Genomic DNA, 12,499 nt, shown 5'->3' on the forward strand with positions numbered 1-12,499 from the left:
ACAAAACAAAACACCCAAACAACTCTCAACCATGGGGCAAGAGAAACTAAGGAATCGATGTTGAAAGCCTAGGGGGACCAGGAGAGGTGGCTCAGGCCCAGGCCTGTAATTCCAGCACTTCGGGAGGCAAAGGTGGACAGGTGACCTGAGGTCAGGAGTTCCAGACTAGCCTGGCCAACAAGGTGAAACCCCATACTTACCGAAAAATACAAAAATTAGCCAAGCCTGGTGGCATGTGCCTGTAGTCCCAGCTACTCAAGAGGCTGAGGTGGAAGAATCGCTTGAACCCGGGAGGCGGAGGTTGCAGGAAGCCGAAGGTTGCAGGGAGCCGAGATCGCGCCACTGCCCTCCAGCTTGGGCGACAGAGACCCTGTGTCAAAACAAACAAACAAACAAACAAACAAACAAACAAACAAACAAAAACAATGGCAGGGGAACGTGTGCAGTGTAGAGAAGCCTGAATGAGAAGACCAGGGAAGTCCTGAGCTAGCTTGGAAGAGATCTTCAGGAGTGGGGCGTAGGCATGAGCCCCTGCCTCTCTGTGCCTGTTCCTTACAGGGTCACGGCAGGTGGAGAGCTGGAATTCGAGTCGGCCCTGGGACTCAGCAGTAAAGGATCCTGGCAGCAAAGCTTGCGAATTACACATATAAATCTGGGAGAGGAAAAGCAAGCAGACTTCCTGCGGCCCTTGGGGGTTGGGAATGGGATGCGCTTCCTGCGTCCCTGACCCACCTTGGGGGTTGGGAGTGGGGTGCGTTTCCTGCGTCCCTGACCCGGGAAGGACGCTGTTTGGTAGCAAGCACCTAGCCGGAGAGTGGCTGGGCACCTAGCCAGAGTGTAGCTGGTAGGGCGCAGCTAAGGGCTAGAGGACTTCATCTGAGAACCCGGCTTAGCTAAGGTAGCCTAGGGAGGTTGAAGGGTTATTTCCCAATTGCCATCCTTGCGCCCCCTGGCTTAGACCACGCAGCATGGACAGAACTGGGGGAGGGGTGCACCTGCAGCTCCCTGCGGCCCGGCCGACCTCGAGGACCCCAGGTTAGGGAGAGCTTCCGGGAGCTCCGACAGGAGCAGATAATTCGGATGGGTGGCCCGTAGGGCGACAGCCTCGGAAAAGGCGCATCTCGGGCTGTGGGTTTCTCGGGGGGCGCAGGGGCGGAGCGGGGCGGGGCGAGGGGCTCGCAGCAGCCGCTGGTTGGCTGAACCGGGAGGGAGAGAGTTCTCATTAGCATATCCCCGCCCCCCTCCGCCGCACCGCCCCTCGCGCGCAGCCGGGCCCAGCCACCCGAGCGGAGGCGGCCGAGGCCAGTCAGGCACTGAATGGACTGGCAGCGCCCAGCTCTGTCCCGCCCGCGGCCGGCCCCCGCGTCTGCTCCCTCCCCGCCCCGGCCCCTGCCGGCCGCCGCCAGCGCCCTCCCCGGCTGTGAATGAAAGGCGGGCGCAGCCGAGGGCTGGCTGGGAACGCCGCGGCGACGCCGGCCTCCCGGGAGGCGCGCGCCCAGCCGAGATGTACGGTAAGGAGGGCTCCGCGCCCGAGCCGGGCCCCCGGGGGCGACTCCGCAAACTTCCCGGGCGCGGACCACTGTCCCCCAGCGCGGCCCCGGCGCGGGTCCAGGCCGCGGACCTGGTGCCCGCCGGGGCTGTTGCGGTCGCTCTGTGCGCGCGCGTCTGTGCTGCGAGGACAAAGATGCCTCGGGCCGGGGACCCTGGGGTCCTCTCCGGGCCCGGCGCGTGCCGGCGCTGGGCGGTGGTCCTTTGAGGGGTGGAGGCTCGGATGAAAGCGGGTCTCCCGAGCCGCGCAGACCGGGAGTGCTGGAGGAGGTGGTCGTGTGGCGGCATTTGGGGAATTAACAAAAGCGGTTTGTGCCTGGGAGTTTTCTGCGGGAAGCCGGTCCTGGGCTGAGGGAGACGCCCGCGGCCGGTCGTCTGCGCGGCTCGGAGAAGGCAGGAGGCGGTGCCGGCGGCGCAGAGGCCCGGGGAGCAGCCAGTGCCCGAGTCTCGCCTCGCCGGCCTGGATGGACTCGGCCTCCGCCTGCCCCTACCGCCCCGCAGGATCCAGGTTCCCCAACTTCCAGATTTGCCCTCCGCAGGGATGAAGGGAAGAGATGCTGCTGAGAGGGTGCAGCACAGCCCTGACCTCTCCCCGTCTCCACCGCCTCCCCTCCACTGCCGTGCAACAGTTAGACCCTCACGATGCGCGGCTCTGCTTGATCATTTGCCAGGAATCCCTCTGGTTTTGCAGGCAGTGTGGGTGAAGAAGAGAGAGCGCGCTTCTCTCATGCAGCTCTGTTGAATGGAACACTGGAGACCCAGACCAGTCTAGGAACGGACTGCATTCGCGAGTCTGCAGCCCACCAAGGGCTGTGCGTGTGTGTGTGATCCCAGTAGACATAAGTCCATGAAAACCCAGGTCTCTGGCAGCTCTTCTAGGGCCAGCAAAAGAATTGGAGCTGTGCTCACCTCCCACCCCCACCGCAAGGCAGGGGCTCCGGCTGCACTTGAGGGTCAGTGTTTGGAAAGAGTAGGTTCCCCATTTAACCCATCACTGAGGCTGCTGGGCTGCTCACCTGCCTCGATACACGAACAGACTGTGAGTTACAAAGTTTCTTAGGGGAGAGGAAGCTGAAAGCCTGGTGGAAAGGCTCAGCAATTGGTGGGCCCCCTACTGAGAGAGAGAGAGAGACAGAGAGAGAGAAAGACTGACTCAACTTTTTCATCAGTCCCCTTCCCTGCCCATTTGCTCAGAAATACGTTTGCATTTCTGATCCAGAGTGAGACATCAGCAGGTCCCCTCAGCAAGTGCTATTTCTTTCGGACCAAGTCAGGGAAGAGGAGTTAGCCTGAGAGACTGTGCTGCTGACCACTGGGGACTCTGGGGAAAGGTAACAAGGCAGTTGTGCTTTCTAAGTCGGAGGCTGTGAGATATGTATGAGTATGTGTGTGTTTTTTTACTCTCTCTGTTTTCCCCCTATTCTTTTCTGCAGAGGGAGCAGCCTGAAGCTGCAGATCATTTGACAAAAGCATGTGACTGCAGGAGCACCTGCAGTGGGGAAGGAGTTAGGACAGGCTTATCAGAATGGGTCAGAATTAGGAACTGGGCTCTGCTGAGCTGCCTCATTGCATTTAGTCCAAGATAATTTAGTAACTTAGCCCAGATATCTGAAGTTGGGGGTCCCAGGCTGCCTCTGTTGTACGAAGCAAGACAGGGAAGAGCTGGACAGTCAGAAAGGTGAATTGGGGAGCCAGCGCATCTGGGTGCTATTTTAAGATACATCACAGATTTTCATTTCTCTTTTATAATATATTTTTATTTCCCCAGATGCAAACAGAGATGGTATTTACCCTGAATGATTCATAGAAAGATGATAATGAAGGAATCCTCTGGGCAGTTGCCGTCAGCAAAGGAAAGTCACACCAAGCTTGGGTGGGAGATTATTACTGAGATGCTGGTGCAGAGTCTGGTCTTATGAAGTGTGGGAGGAAGCCCACTCCCCCTGGTGAGGACTCAGCTGCCTGAATATACTCATTTGAGTATATTCCTGACTTTCATGGAAAGAAAGGGTTCGTGTGATACTTAAAATCATTTTCTCACCAGAAGTCAATAAAGTGATGAAAAAAAGTGTGATTAAGGAGGTTGGGAGGAGACGGGCATAGAATTATAGACTTCTTATCATTGCTATTTCCCTCTTGTTTTAAAAGTGATTTTTCCAGGGTGACACAGTTAGATGGAACAGGGCAGAATGAAAACAGGGGCCACTCGGCACAATGCTTCTCCACCTCCCACCTTCCAACCTCCCCCATGCATCCTGTAAAGGCTCATTAGAAAAATACCACCAGGGGTTTAATTAACTGATGGGCAGAGAGGCCCAGCTGTGGAGCCAGAAATCACCTAAGAGCTTTAGGTAAACGTGTCTCTTGTCCACCCACCTTGGTGGCTTGAGCGACTATACGTTTTTCTTCCCATCTTTCCAGCTCTGGAAGAGCTCCATCTCCCATCCTTCTCCCTCCTCACCCTACCTCTGCCCTCCACAGCTCAGCCTTCTTCCTTCTGCTTTTGGAAGGCTGGGAGCCCCATATCTTTGCTAAGGTCACAGTGCTATCTAGGATAAAAAGAATCCTTGTTCTGGGGTCATCCCACCTCAATCCAGGAGCCCTTTCGTGGCTGGGTGACCTTAGGCAAGTGGGGTTGTCATTCAGCATTAAACCCCTGTATACAAAGGTGAAATGCCTGCTTGTCTACCTTCCAGGCTGTTGTAAGCATCATGAGAGGTTCCGAGCTCCTGAGACTGGTTGCTCAAGAGCCTGTCCCCTTGGTGCCCCCTGGACCTGTTCCCTCCTCTCCTGTCTGCCAGCTCGGGCACAGGCCTGTTTGTATCACCTGCCGCCCCCGCTTACACACATACATCACCTTGACTGTGCCAGTGCCAAGCCGCTGAGCCGCTTCCCTTTCTCAGACTCACCCCAGCTGTCTCCTCACCACTCAGTCATCCCTAAACCTATCACTTTCTGGAAATGGCTCTCTAAAAGCACAGAGTGACTTCCCACAGTTTTGTGTGGGAATCCTATAAAGGCAAATTGACAAGGGGTGTGAAAAAATAAAAGCATTTTTACTGGGGTGAGAAGATCATTAGCAAATTCTCTGCAAAAAAATGGATTTCCCATGAGTTTTCTTTTTGTTAGAATTATACAGCTACGAATTTCCCTGTTGCTCTCACCTGGGCTGGAGCAGCCCATTTCCCCACTGAGGTGACACAGAGCTCTGAGAAATGCCACCCTCTGAATTAGGGCAGCCAGAGAGAAGGGACGTTTGGAAAGGATTTCCCCAACCACAGTCTGTGCACCCCGATCCCACTAACACCAAAGCTGCCCTAATTCTTCCTCACCTCTGAGTGCTGCCTCATCCTCAGCAAGTGCCTCCCTTCCTGCTCAGTGGTTGAGAATGCTGACTATAAGGAAATAGCAACAGTGAACAACGTTTTGAAAATGTGCTTGGGCTAGGGGCAGTGGCTCATGCCTGTAATCCCAGCACTTTGGGAGGCCAGGATGGATGGATCACCTGAGGTCAGGAGTTCAAGACCAGTCGGGGCAACATGGTGAAACCCCATCTCTACTGAAAACACAGAATTAGCCAGGCCTGGTGGCACGCACCTGTAATCCCAGCTATTGGGGAGGCTGAGGCAGGAAAATTGCTTGAACCTGGGAGCCGGAGGCTGCAGTGAGCACAGATAGCACCACTGTTCTCCAGCCTGGGCGACAGAGCAAGACTCTGTCTCAAAAAATAACAAAACAAAAAAACACTGAAAATGTGCTTGACGGCATCCTACTCGGTGAGTGAGACTGTGGCCAGGGGTGGAGAAACTGCAGGGCAAGGAGGCTTCCCCTGAGGGGCAAAGTCTCACCTCTGCAGAAATCTCCATAGACACCCTGCTCCTCCTCACCAGCGACCCCCACAGCACATATGCGCATGTGCACACACAGGCACCAGCCTCCTCCCCCAGATCCTGTGATTTCTGCAGCCCCATGATGCCAGGTATGGCTTGTGCATGTGGGAGCTGTGTGCCCTGCCCCCTCCTACCCGCCACCCCAACTCCTTTATTCACCTTGAGAGTGGGGCCAGGTGAGTATAGCCTGTTTTCTCTCCTGCTGCTCACAGTTCAGTGAGTTCAAGTGGTCAGAGTTTTCTTGTTGTCCATAAATAAAAATAAAAAGGTGATATCTTATTACAGAAAATCTGGAAAAGAGAGGAGGGAAAAAAATCATCCACAGTTCTACCCATTTAAAGCAACCTTGTATAGATGATAGCAATTACTGCTCTGGTTTTGTGTTCGCCTCCTTTGGCCCTTTCCCTTCTATTTCTTTCTGATCCTTCAAGGAGCACCAAGAACCCCACAGCCTGGGTCTGAACCCTAGCTCCAACCCTCAGGTAATCTTGGACCTGAGCATTTCTCAGCTGCTTTCCTGCCTCTGGAAAGATGACGGCAATGTTTACCTCATAAGAGAGATGAATTAGGATAAGAGAGCTGCCCCCACTTCCCTTCCCTTGGCCTCCCAAGGTGCTGAGATTACAGGCATGCACCACCATGGCTGGCCCTTAAATTTTTTTTAAGGCAAAAATAAAACATAAAAATCTATGTTCCTTAATATTAAGAACAGTACTGTGATACCGTTCCTTGTATCAAATAAAAAATCTAATATAAAAAAATCATCTAATCCCGCTAGAAAATTTAGAAAATATAGTAAACTATAAACAAACATAGCATTTACTGTTTCCGTATCTTTCTTTCTATGCGTTTGTTTAGGTGGTTGGAATCATTTATTTATTTTAGAGACAGGCTTTCACTCTTACCCAGGCTGAAGGGCAGTGACACTATCATGGCTTACCCCAACCTCCTGAGCTTAAGCGATCCTCCTGCTTCAGCCTGCTGAGTAGCTGAGACTACAGGCATGTACATGTGCAATCATGCCCAGCTAATTCTTTATTTTTTGTAGAGATAGGGTCCTGCTATGTTGCCTAGGCTGGTCTTGATCTTCTGGCCTTAAGTGATTCTCCCACCTCAGCCTCCCAAAGAACCACCACACTTGGCCTGGAATCATTCATTTTATATCATTTTGCATTCTTGTTTTTTACTTAGCAGTAGAATATAAGCAAGCCCCACACGGTAGTAAACTCGTTGGCTATCATTTTTAATGTCTATGTAACGGTGCACTGAGAAGATGTATAATTTCCATATTGTACATTTAGGGGTGTTTCTCTATTACAGCCCTTGGAAAAGTACTTGGTACTCAAAAGCTTTCTGTGAACTTTGGAATTTTCCCCTAGACTGTAGCCCTTCAAATGAATTGGTCAAGGTATATAAACATTTTGAGACTAGTTTCACATTGTCCAGTTGTTTTCAGTTTGTATCCATTATACTCCTACTTGCAGTTATAGGATAACCCATCTCCCAGCCCAGAATGGTGGCTCACACCTGTAATCCCAGCACTTTGGGAGGCCGAGGTGGGTGGATCGCCTGAGGTCAGGAGTTCAAGACTAGCCTGACCAACATGGTGAAATCCCATCTCTACTAAAAATATAAAAAATTAGCTGGGTGTTGTGGTGGGTGCCTGTAATCCCAGCTACTCGGGAGGCTGAGGCAGGAGAAGCACTTGAACTCAGGAGGCGGAGGTTGCGGTGAGCCGAGATCGTGCCATTGCACTCCAGCCTGGGTAACAAGAGCAAAACTTTGTCTCAAAAAAAAAAAAAAAAAAAAAAAAAAAAAGATAACCTATCTCCCTATACTTTCAAGAGCATTCAATATTAAGATTTTTTCCCCTAGTACTTGCTAGTTTGATAGAAAATTTATATCACTTTAACTTACATTCTTTATTATTAGTGAAACGCTTCTTTGTCGTCTAACCATTTGTCATAGAAGTATGAGTTATTAACTACTTGCCTGTCTTTTGCTGTCTGCTCTGTGTTTGGAAGGGATATAGACTAGGAATGTAAGCTATCAAGTATTTATGGAGTAGCACCTATGTGGGATACTACAGAGGCTGTCATGAGGGATAGAAGAATATATAAAAGTAGTTTCTGTCAAGAGCATTAGAATTTAACTGGGGAAACAAGTTGTAAAATATGCAAACAATTAAATGATACCAAGTTCAGTAAAATTGCACAATGTTTTGCAAGGTAGAATGGAGTTACTCATCAGATGTTCAGCCAGCAGTGATCTTGAAGTGGAAGACACCAGTGTGAGGTGGAGTCATTTGGGCATGCTGGGTGCCGAGGGGTAGAGAAGGGAAGCAGGTGTGGTTGGTGGAGGCACCCATGCGAGGAAGTGCGCGTGGAGGTGGGGATGGAGAAGACCTGTCCAGGGAGAGTTGGGAGCTGCCTAGGTTTGAGCAGAGTTTAAGTGGAGAATTATGTAATAGATAAGGAGATAGGCCGGGTGTGGTGGCTCACACCTGTAATCCCAGCACTTTGGGAGACTGAGGCGGGCAGATCACCTGAGGTCAGGGATTTGAGACCAGCCTGACCAACATGGTGAAACCACGTCTCTACTAAAAAAATAAAAATTAGCTGGGCATGGTGGCACATGCCTGTAATCCCAGCTACTTGTGGGGCTGAGGCAGGAGAATCGCTTGAACCTGGGAGGTGGAGGTTGCAGTGAGTGAGATCGTACCATTGCACTCCAACCTGGGCAACAAAAGCAAAGCTCTGTCTCAAAAAATATAAAATAAGATAAAAATAGTTAAGGAGATAATGTCAGGAAAAGGAATTTTCACTCATTCCTGTAAGCAGTGGGAGCCACTGATGGTTTGAAACTGTCAAAGGACTGATTTGCTCATGTGATGTTGTGAAGTGAAATCAAGCTGGGGGGAACTGTACAGGATGTGGGGAGATGATGTGAAAACGAAGAGAAGCAGAGGAGGAGACAGTTGTTGCTGCCACAGGTGGTGGCCTAAGGAGAGGGAAAGCTTTGGACCACAAGTTTCTGTGCGTATGCAAAGGATGATGTTGGCCCCTTTAAAAAAAAAAAGCTCTGTGTAGGGGTGCAGGGGTAGGGGTGAGGATAAGGTGAATTGAAATTTCAAAAAATTTTTTTCCATGGTACATAAAATGGGGGTTACATAGGCAGTTATTTTTAAAAAGTTGATTTTAAAATAGAAAATAATTACCTAGAGCTATACATTTATTCTAAAGATTTGAGGCATATGTTTTACATGTACATGACAATACATAAAGAGATCAAAGCAAAGAAGATCTTAGACAAGAAAAGCCAGAAATAAAGTTATTTCAGAAAAAAAAAAATGCATATAAGCAGGCCATGTTGCAAATTCTATTTTGAGCTTACTGTAGGCCAAAATTAAGAGGGGGAAAGTCATTTACAAGATTCATTAGCATTGTAAAATTAATGAGATTGCCTAGGATGAATACTGCATTTTTGAGATGCTAAGATCTGAGAGGAATTCATCCTAAAAGAGGAGATACTTCCTAAACCTTGGTCTAAATTAGATGTTTCTTTTGAAAATATAGTCACCTTGATCTGCTCTTTATCCATTTGCATGGTGTTAAGATTGGTCCAAATGGGAGTTTGTGAAAAGGTTGAGTGACTGATTCCCTCAGTGAAATTGCCATTGGCCTTGGTCTCGACTGCCTCCTGGTTTGCTTGTGGAGGCTCCTGCCCCTTTGCAGCTGTGGATATGATTTCTCTTTGTTTGAGGCAGAGTCTCATTCTGTTGCCCAGGCTGGAGTGCAGTGGCATGACCTCGGCTCACTGCAACCTCCGCCTCCTGGGTTCAAGTGATTCTCCTGCCTCAGCCTCCCAAGTAGCTGGGACTACAAGTGTGCCACGATTCCTGGCTAATTTTTGTATTTTTAGTAGAGATGGAGTTTCACCATGTTGGCCAGGATGGTCTTGACCTCATGATCTGCCCTCCTCATCTTCCCAAAGTGCTGGGATTACAGGAGCCACCACGTCTGGCTTTTTTTTTTTTTTTTTTTTTTTTTTGAGACCGAGTCTCACTCTGCTGCCCAGGCTGGAGTGCAGTAGTGTGATCTCAGCTCTGTTGCCGAGGCTGGAGTGCAGTAGTATGATCTCAGCTCACTGCAACCTCTGCCTTCTGAGTTCAAGTGATTCTTCTGCCTCAGCCTCCCAAGGAGCTAGGATTACAGGCTAATTTTTGTATTTTTAGTAGAGATGGGGTTTCACCATGTTGGCCAGACTGGTCTTGAACTCCTGACCTCAAGTGATCTGCCCACCTCAGCCTCCCAAAGTGCTGGGATTGTCCGGGCCTGGTGGCTCATGCCTATAATCCCAGCACTTTGGGAGACCAAGGCAGGTAGGTCCCAGCCTGGTCAACATGGAGAAACCCTATCTCTACTAAAAATACAAAAATTATCTGGGTGCAGTGGTGCGTGCCTTTAATGCCAGCTACTCAGGTGGCTAAGGCAGGAGAATCACTTGAACCTGGGAGGCGGAGGTTGCAGTGAGCCGAGATCGCGTCATTGCGCTCCAGCCTGGGCAACAAGAGTAAAACTTTGTCTCAAAAAAAAAAGTGCTGAGGATTACAGGCATGAGCCACTGAGCCTGGTAGAGAAAACATTTCTCTTGTTCTCTATTGCATCTTTAGGACACAGAACATTGCCTGGTACTTGAAAACCTTGTTAAATGAATGCATCCTAAGTAAGGCATTATCTTTTTCATTTGCTTCTTTTTAACTTCTGATGCGCTATATATTTCAGCCTCAGGCAAGTTCTAAATAACAACACAGTTACTATTAGTGTGGCTTCCATTCGTTGGGTACCACTACGTGCCAGGCAGTATTCTTTTTTTTGAGACAGAGTCTTGCTCTGTTGCCCACACTGGAGTGCAATGGCTTGATCTCGGCTCACTGCAACTTCCCCTCAAGCGATTCCCCTGCCTCAGCCTCCCGAGTAGCTGGGATTACAGGCACCCACCACCATGCCTGGCTAATTTTTGTATTTTTAATAGAGACAGGGTTTCACCATGTTGGCCAGGCTGGTCTCAACTCCTGACCTTGTGATCCACCCACCTTGGCCTCCCAAAGTTCTGGGAGGGACCTATGCCCCCATTTTAGAAATGAGAAAACTGAGGCATTGAGAGATTTAATAACTTGTCCACAGCCACCCAGTTACATGAAAAGTCTGGGATTGGAACCTCAGCATTCCAGCTCCAGGGAGTGGACTCAGCCTTCTATCACGCCATCCCTAGAACATTCTGAATTCAAGACCCAGAGAATACTTTCCTCTGTGGAGCTCACTGTGCTTCAGACTCATGTGTTATTAATAATTTGGGAAGGGCAGGAGAATGTAAGAGGCAGGGCTGAAGGTCCCAGGCCAGTCAACAGCAAGGCTGGGAGCTCTCATTTCTGATGGATTCTCTTGGCACCTTTCCCACCTCCCTTATCTTTGCTTTGTCAAAGGGGAAAAAGGGCCTCAGGAAGAGCTTTGGGGACCACAATGAGGATAGGTCCTGAGAGACAGGCCAAAGAGTAGGCTGAGGAGGGTGGAAGACAATACAGGCACTGACAATGGCCTGGAAAGGAAGCATGGGCCTGCCTTTAAGAAACAGGCAGATTGCAGGGTGGGGTGTCATGACCAGGGCTGGGTCACACACACACCTGGATGGGCAGTGTTCTTAGAAATGGGTTCCATGGTCAGTGCTTGGCCTGGAGAAGAGCAGAGACAGAAACCTGGCATTGCTGGAGGAGCTTCTGCTTCTCTGCTGGTTTGTTTGGCTGTGAATGAAAACTCCTGCCCTACATCTTTAGGTCCAAGCAGCAATTGGTGCTTCTAAGAGGTGGAGCTGGAATCGGGCTGTGTGGTGCAGGCCCAGTCCTGTACAGATCCCTTATGCCTAGACAGCAAAGCTGTGCAGTCCAGGGGTTAGACTGGAATTGAGGGACATAAGTCCCAGATGACCATCTTCCAGCCAGGGGGGCCCAGGCAGTTGGCTCGTCTTTCTCTGAGCTTCTTCCTTCCCCTGGAGAAGTGGCATAAATTAGTTTGCCCCACTCATGAGGGTGTAGTGAGTGGATCAAGTGAGATAATGTCTATGTACATGGACTTATATTGCAGGACACTGCACCTGTGAAAAGTGATATTATTACCATGCAAATAATCTTTTTTTTTTTTTTTTTTTTTTTTTTTTTTTGAGGCAGTCTTGCTCTGTCACCCAGGCTGGAGTGCAATGGCATGATCTCACCTCCCTGCAACCTCCGCCTCCCTGCAACCTCTGCCTCCCGGGTTCAGGTGATTCACCTGCCTTAGCCTCCTGAGTAGCTGGGATCGCAGGGGCCCACCACCATGCCCAGCTAATTTCTTCTATTTTTAGCAGAGATGGGGTTTCACCATGTTGCCCAGGCTGGTCTCAAACTACTGACCTTAGGTGATCCATCAGCCTTGACCTCCCAAAGTACTGGGATTACAGGTGTGAGCCACCATGCCAGACCCATGCAAGTAATTCTTATGGGTGCTTCTGGAATATAGCTGTACCCTTTCCAGAAAGTGACAATCTAATTAACATCCTTAGAAGGATCTGGGTAGTAAGAACATAGAAACAGGGCTTCTGTGATACTGATGATCCTGCCTCAGTGCTGTCTGTTCACCCCTGAGAGGGTGATCACCCTGGACACTTTCTCGTCACCTAGAGGGCTGCCTGCAGGTCAGCAGTCCATGACTGTGTCCCTCTCATCTCTGCACTGGAAAGACAAGAAAATCTCTTAAGCCACAAAGAGGACAGAGGTGACATCTTTCTCTAAATCATTATGCAATTCTAAATTCGTATGCATGACTAAAATTTCACAATGCTTATTCCATGCCATTCTAAACATTATCTCCATTCAGAACAACTCTTTGGAGGTGGATGTCATCATTTCTGTGGCTGAGTGGAGAATGCTGAGATTCAGAAGTTCAATAACTTGCCCAAGATCATGCAGCTGGTTCAAGTCTGTTCCCTCCACTGCCTCCTAAGCAAGCGTTCACAGACCTTCCTGTGAG

At 49.8% G+C, this 12,499-nt stretch overlaps 1 protein-coding gene across 1 annotated transcript in view; it reads left to right on the forward strand.

Moving 5' to 3' along the window:
* Nucleotides 1-1,265: 1,265 nt before the first annotated feature.
* EFR3B (EFR3 homolog B) overlaps nucleotides 1,266-12,499 on the forward strand; it is a 119,450-nt gene continuing 108,216 nt past the window's right edge. The window contains exon 1 of the mRNA XM_039462554.2: nucleotides 1,266-1,511. Coding sequence (XP_039318488.1) covers nucleotides 1,505-1,511 — 7 coding nt within the window. The 5' untranslated portion in view covers nucleotides 1,266-1,504. The remainder of the gene's footprint in view (nucleotides 1,512-12,499) is intronic.

Source organism: Saimiri boliviensis, chromosome 1 (assembly GCF_048565385.1).
Source record: "Saimiri boliviensis isolate mSaiBol1 chromosome 1, mSaiBol1.pri, whole genome shotgun sequence".
Lineage (NCBI taxonomy): Eukaryota > Metazoa > Chordata > Mammalia > Primates > Cebidae > Saimiri > Saimiri boliviensis.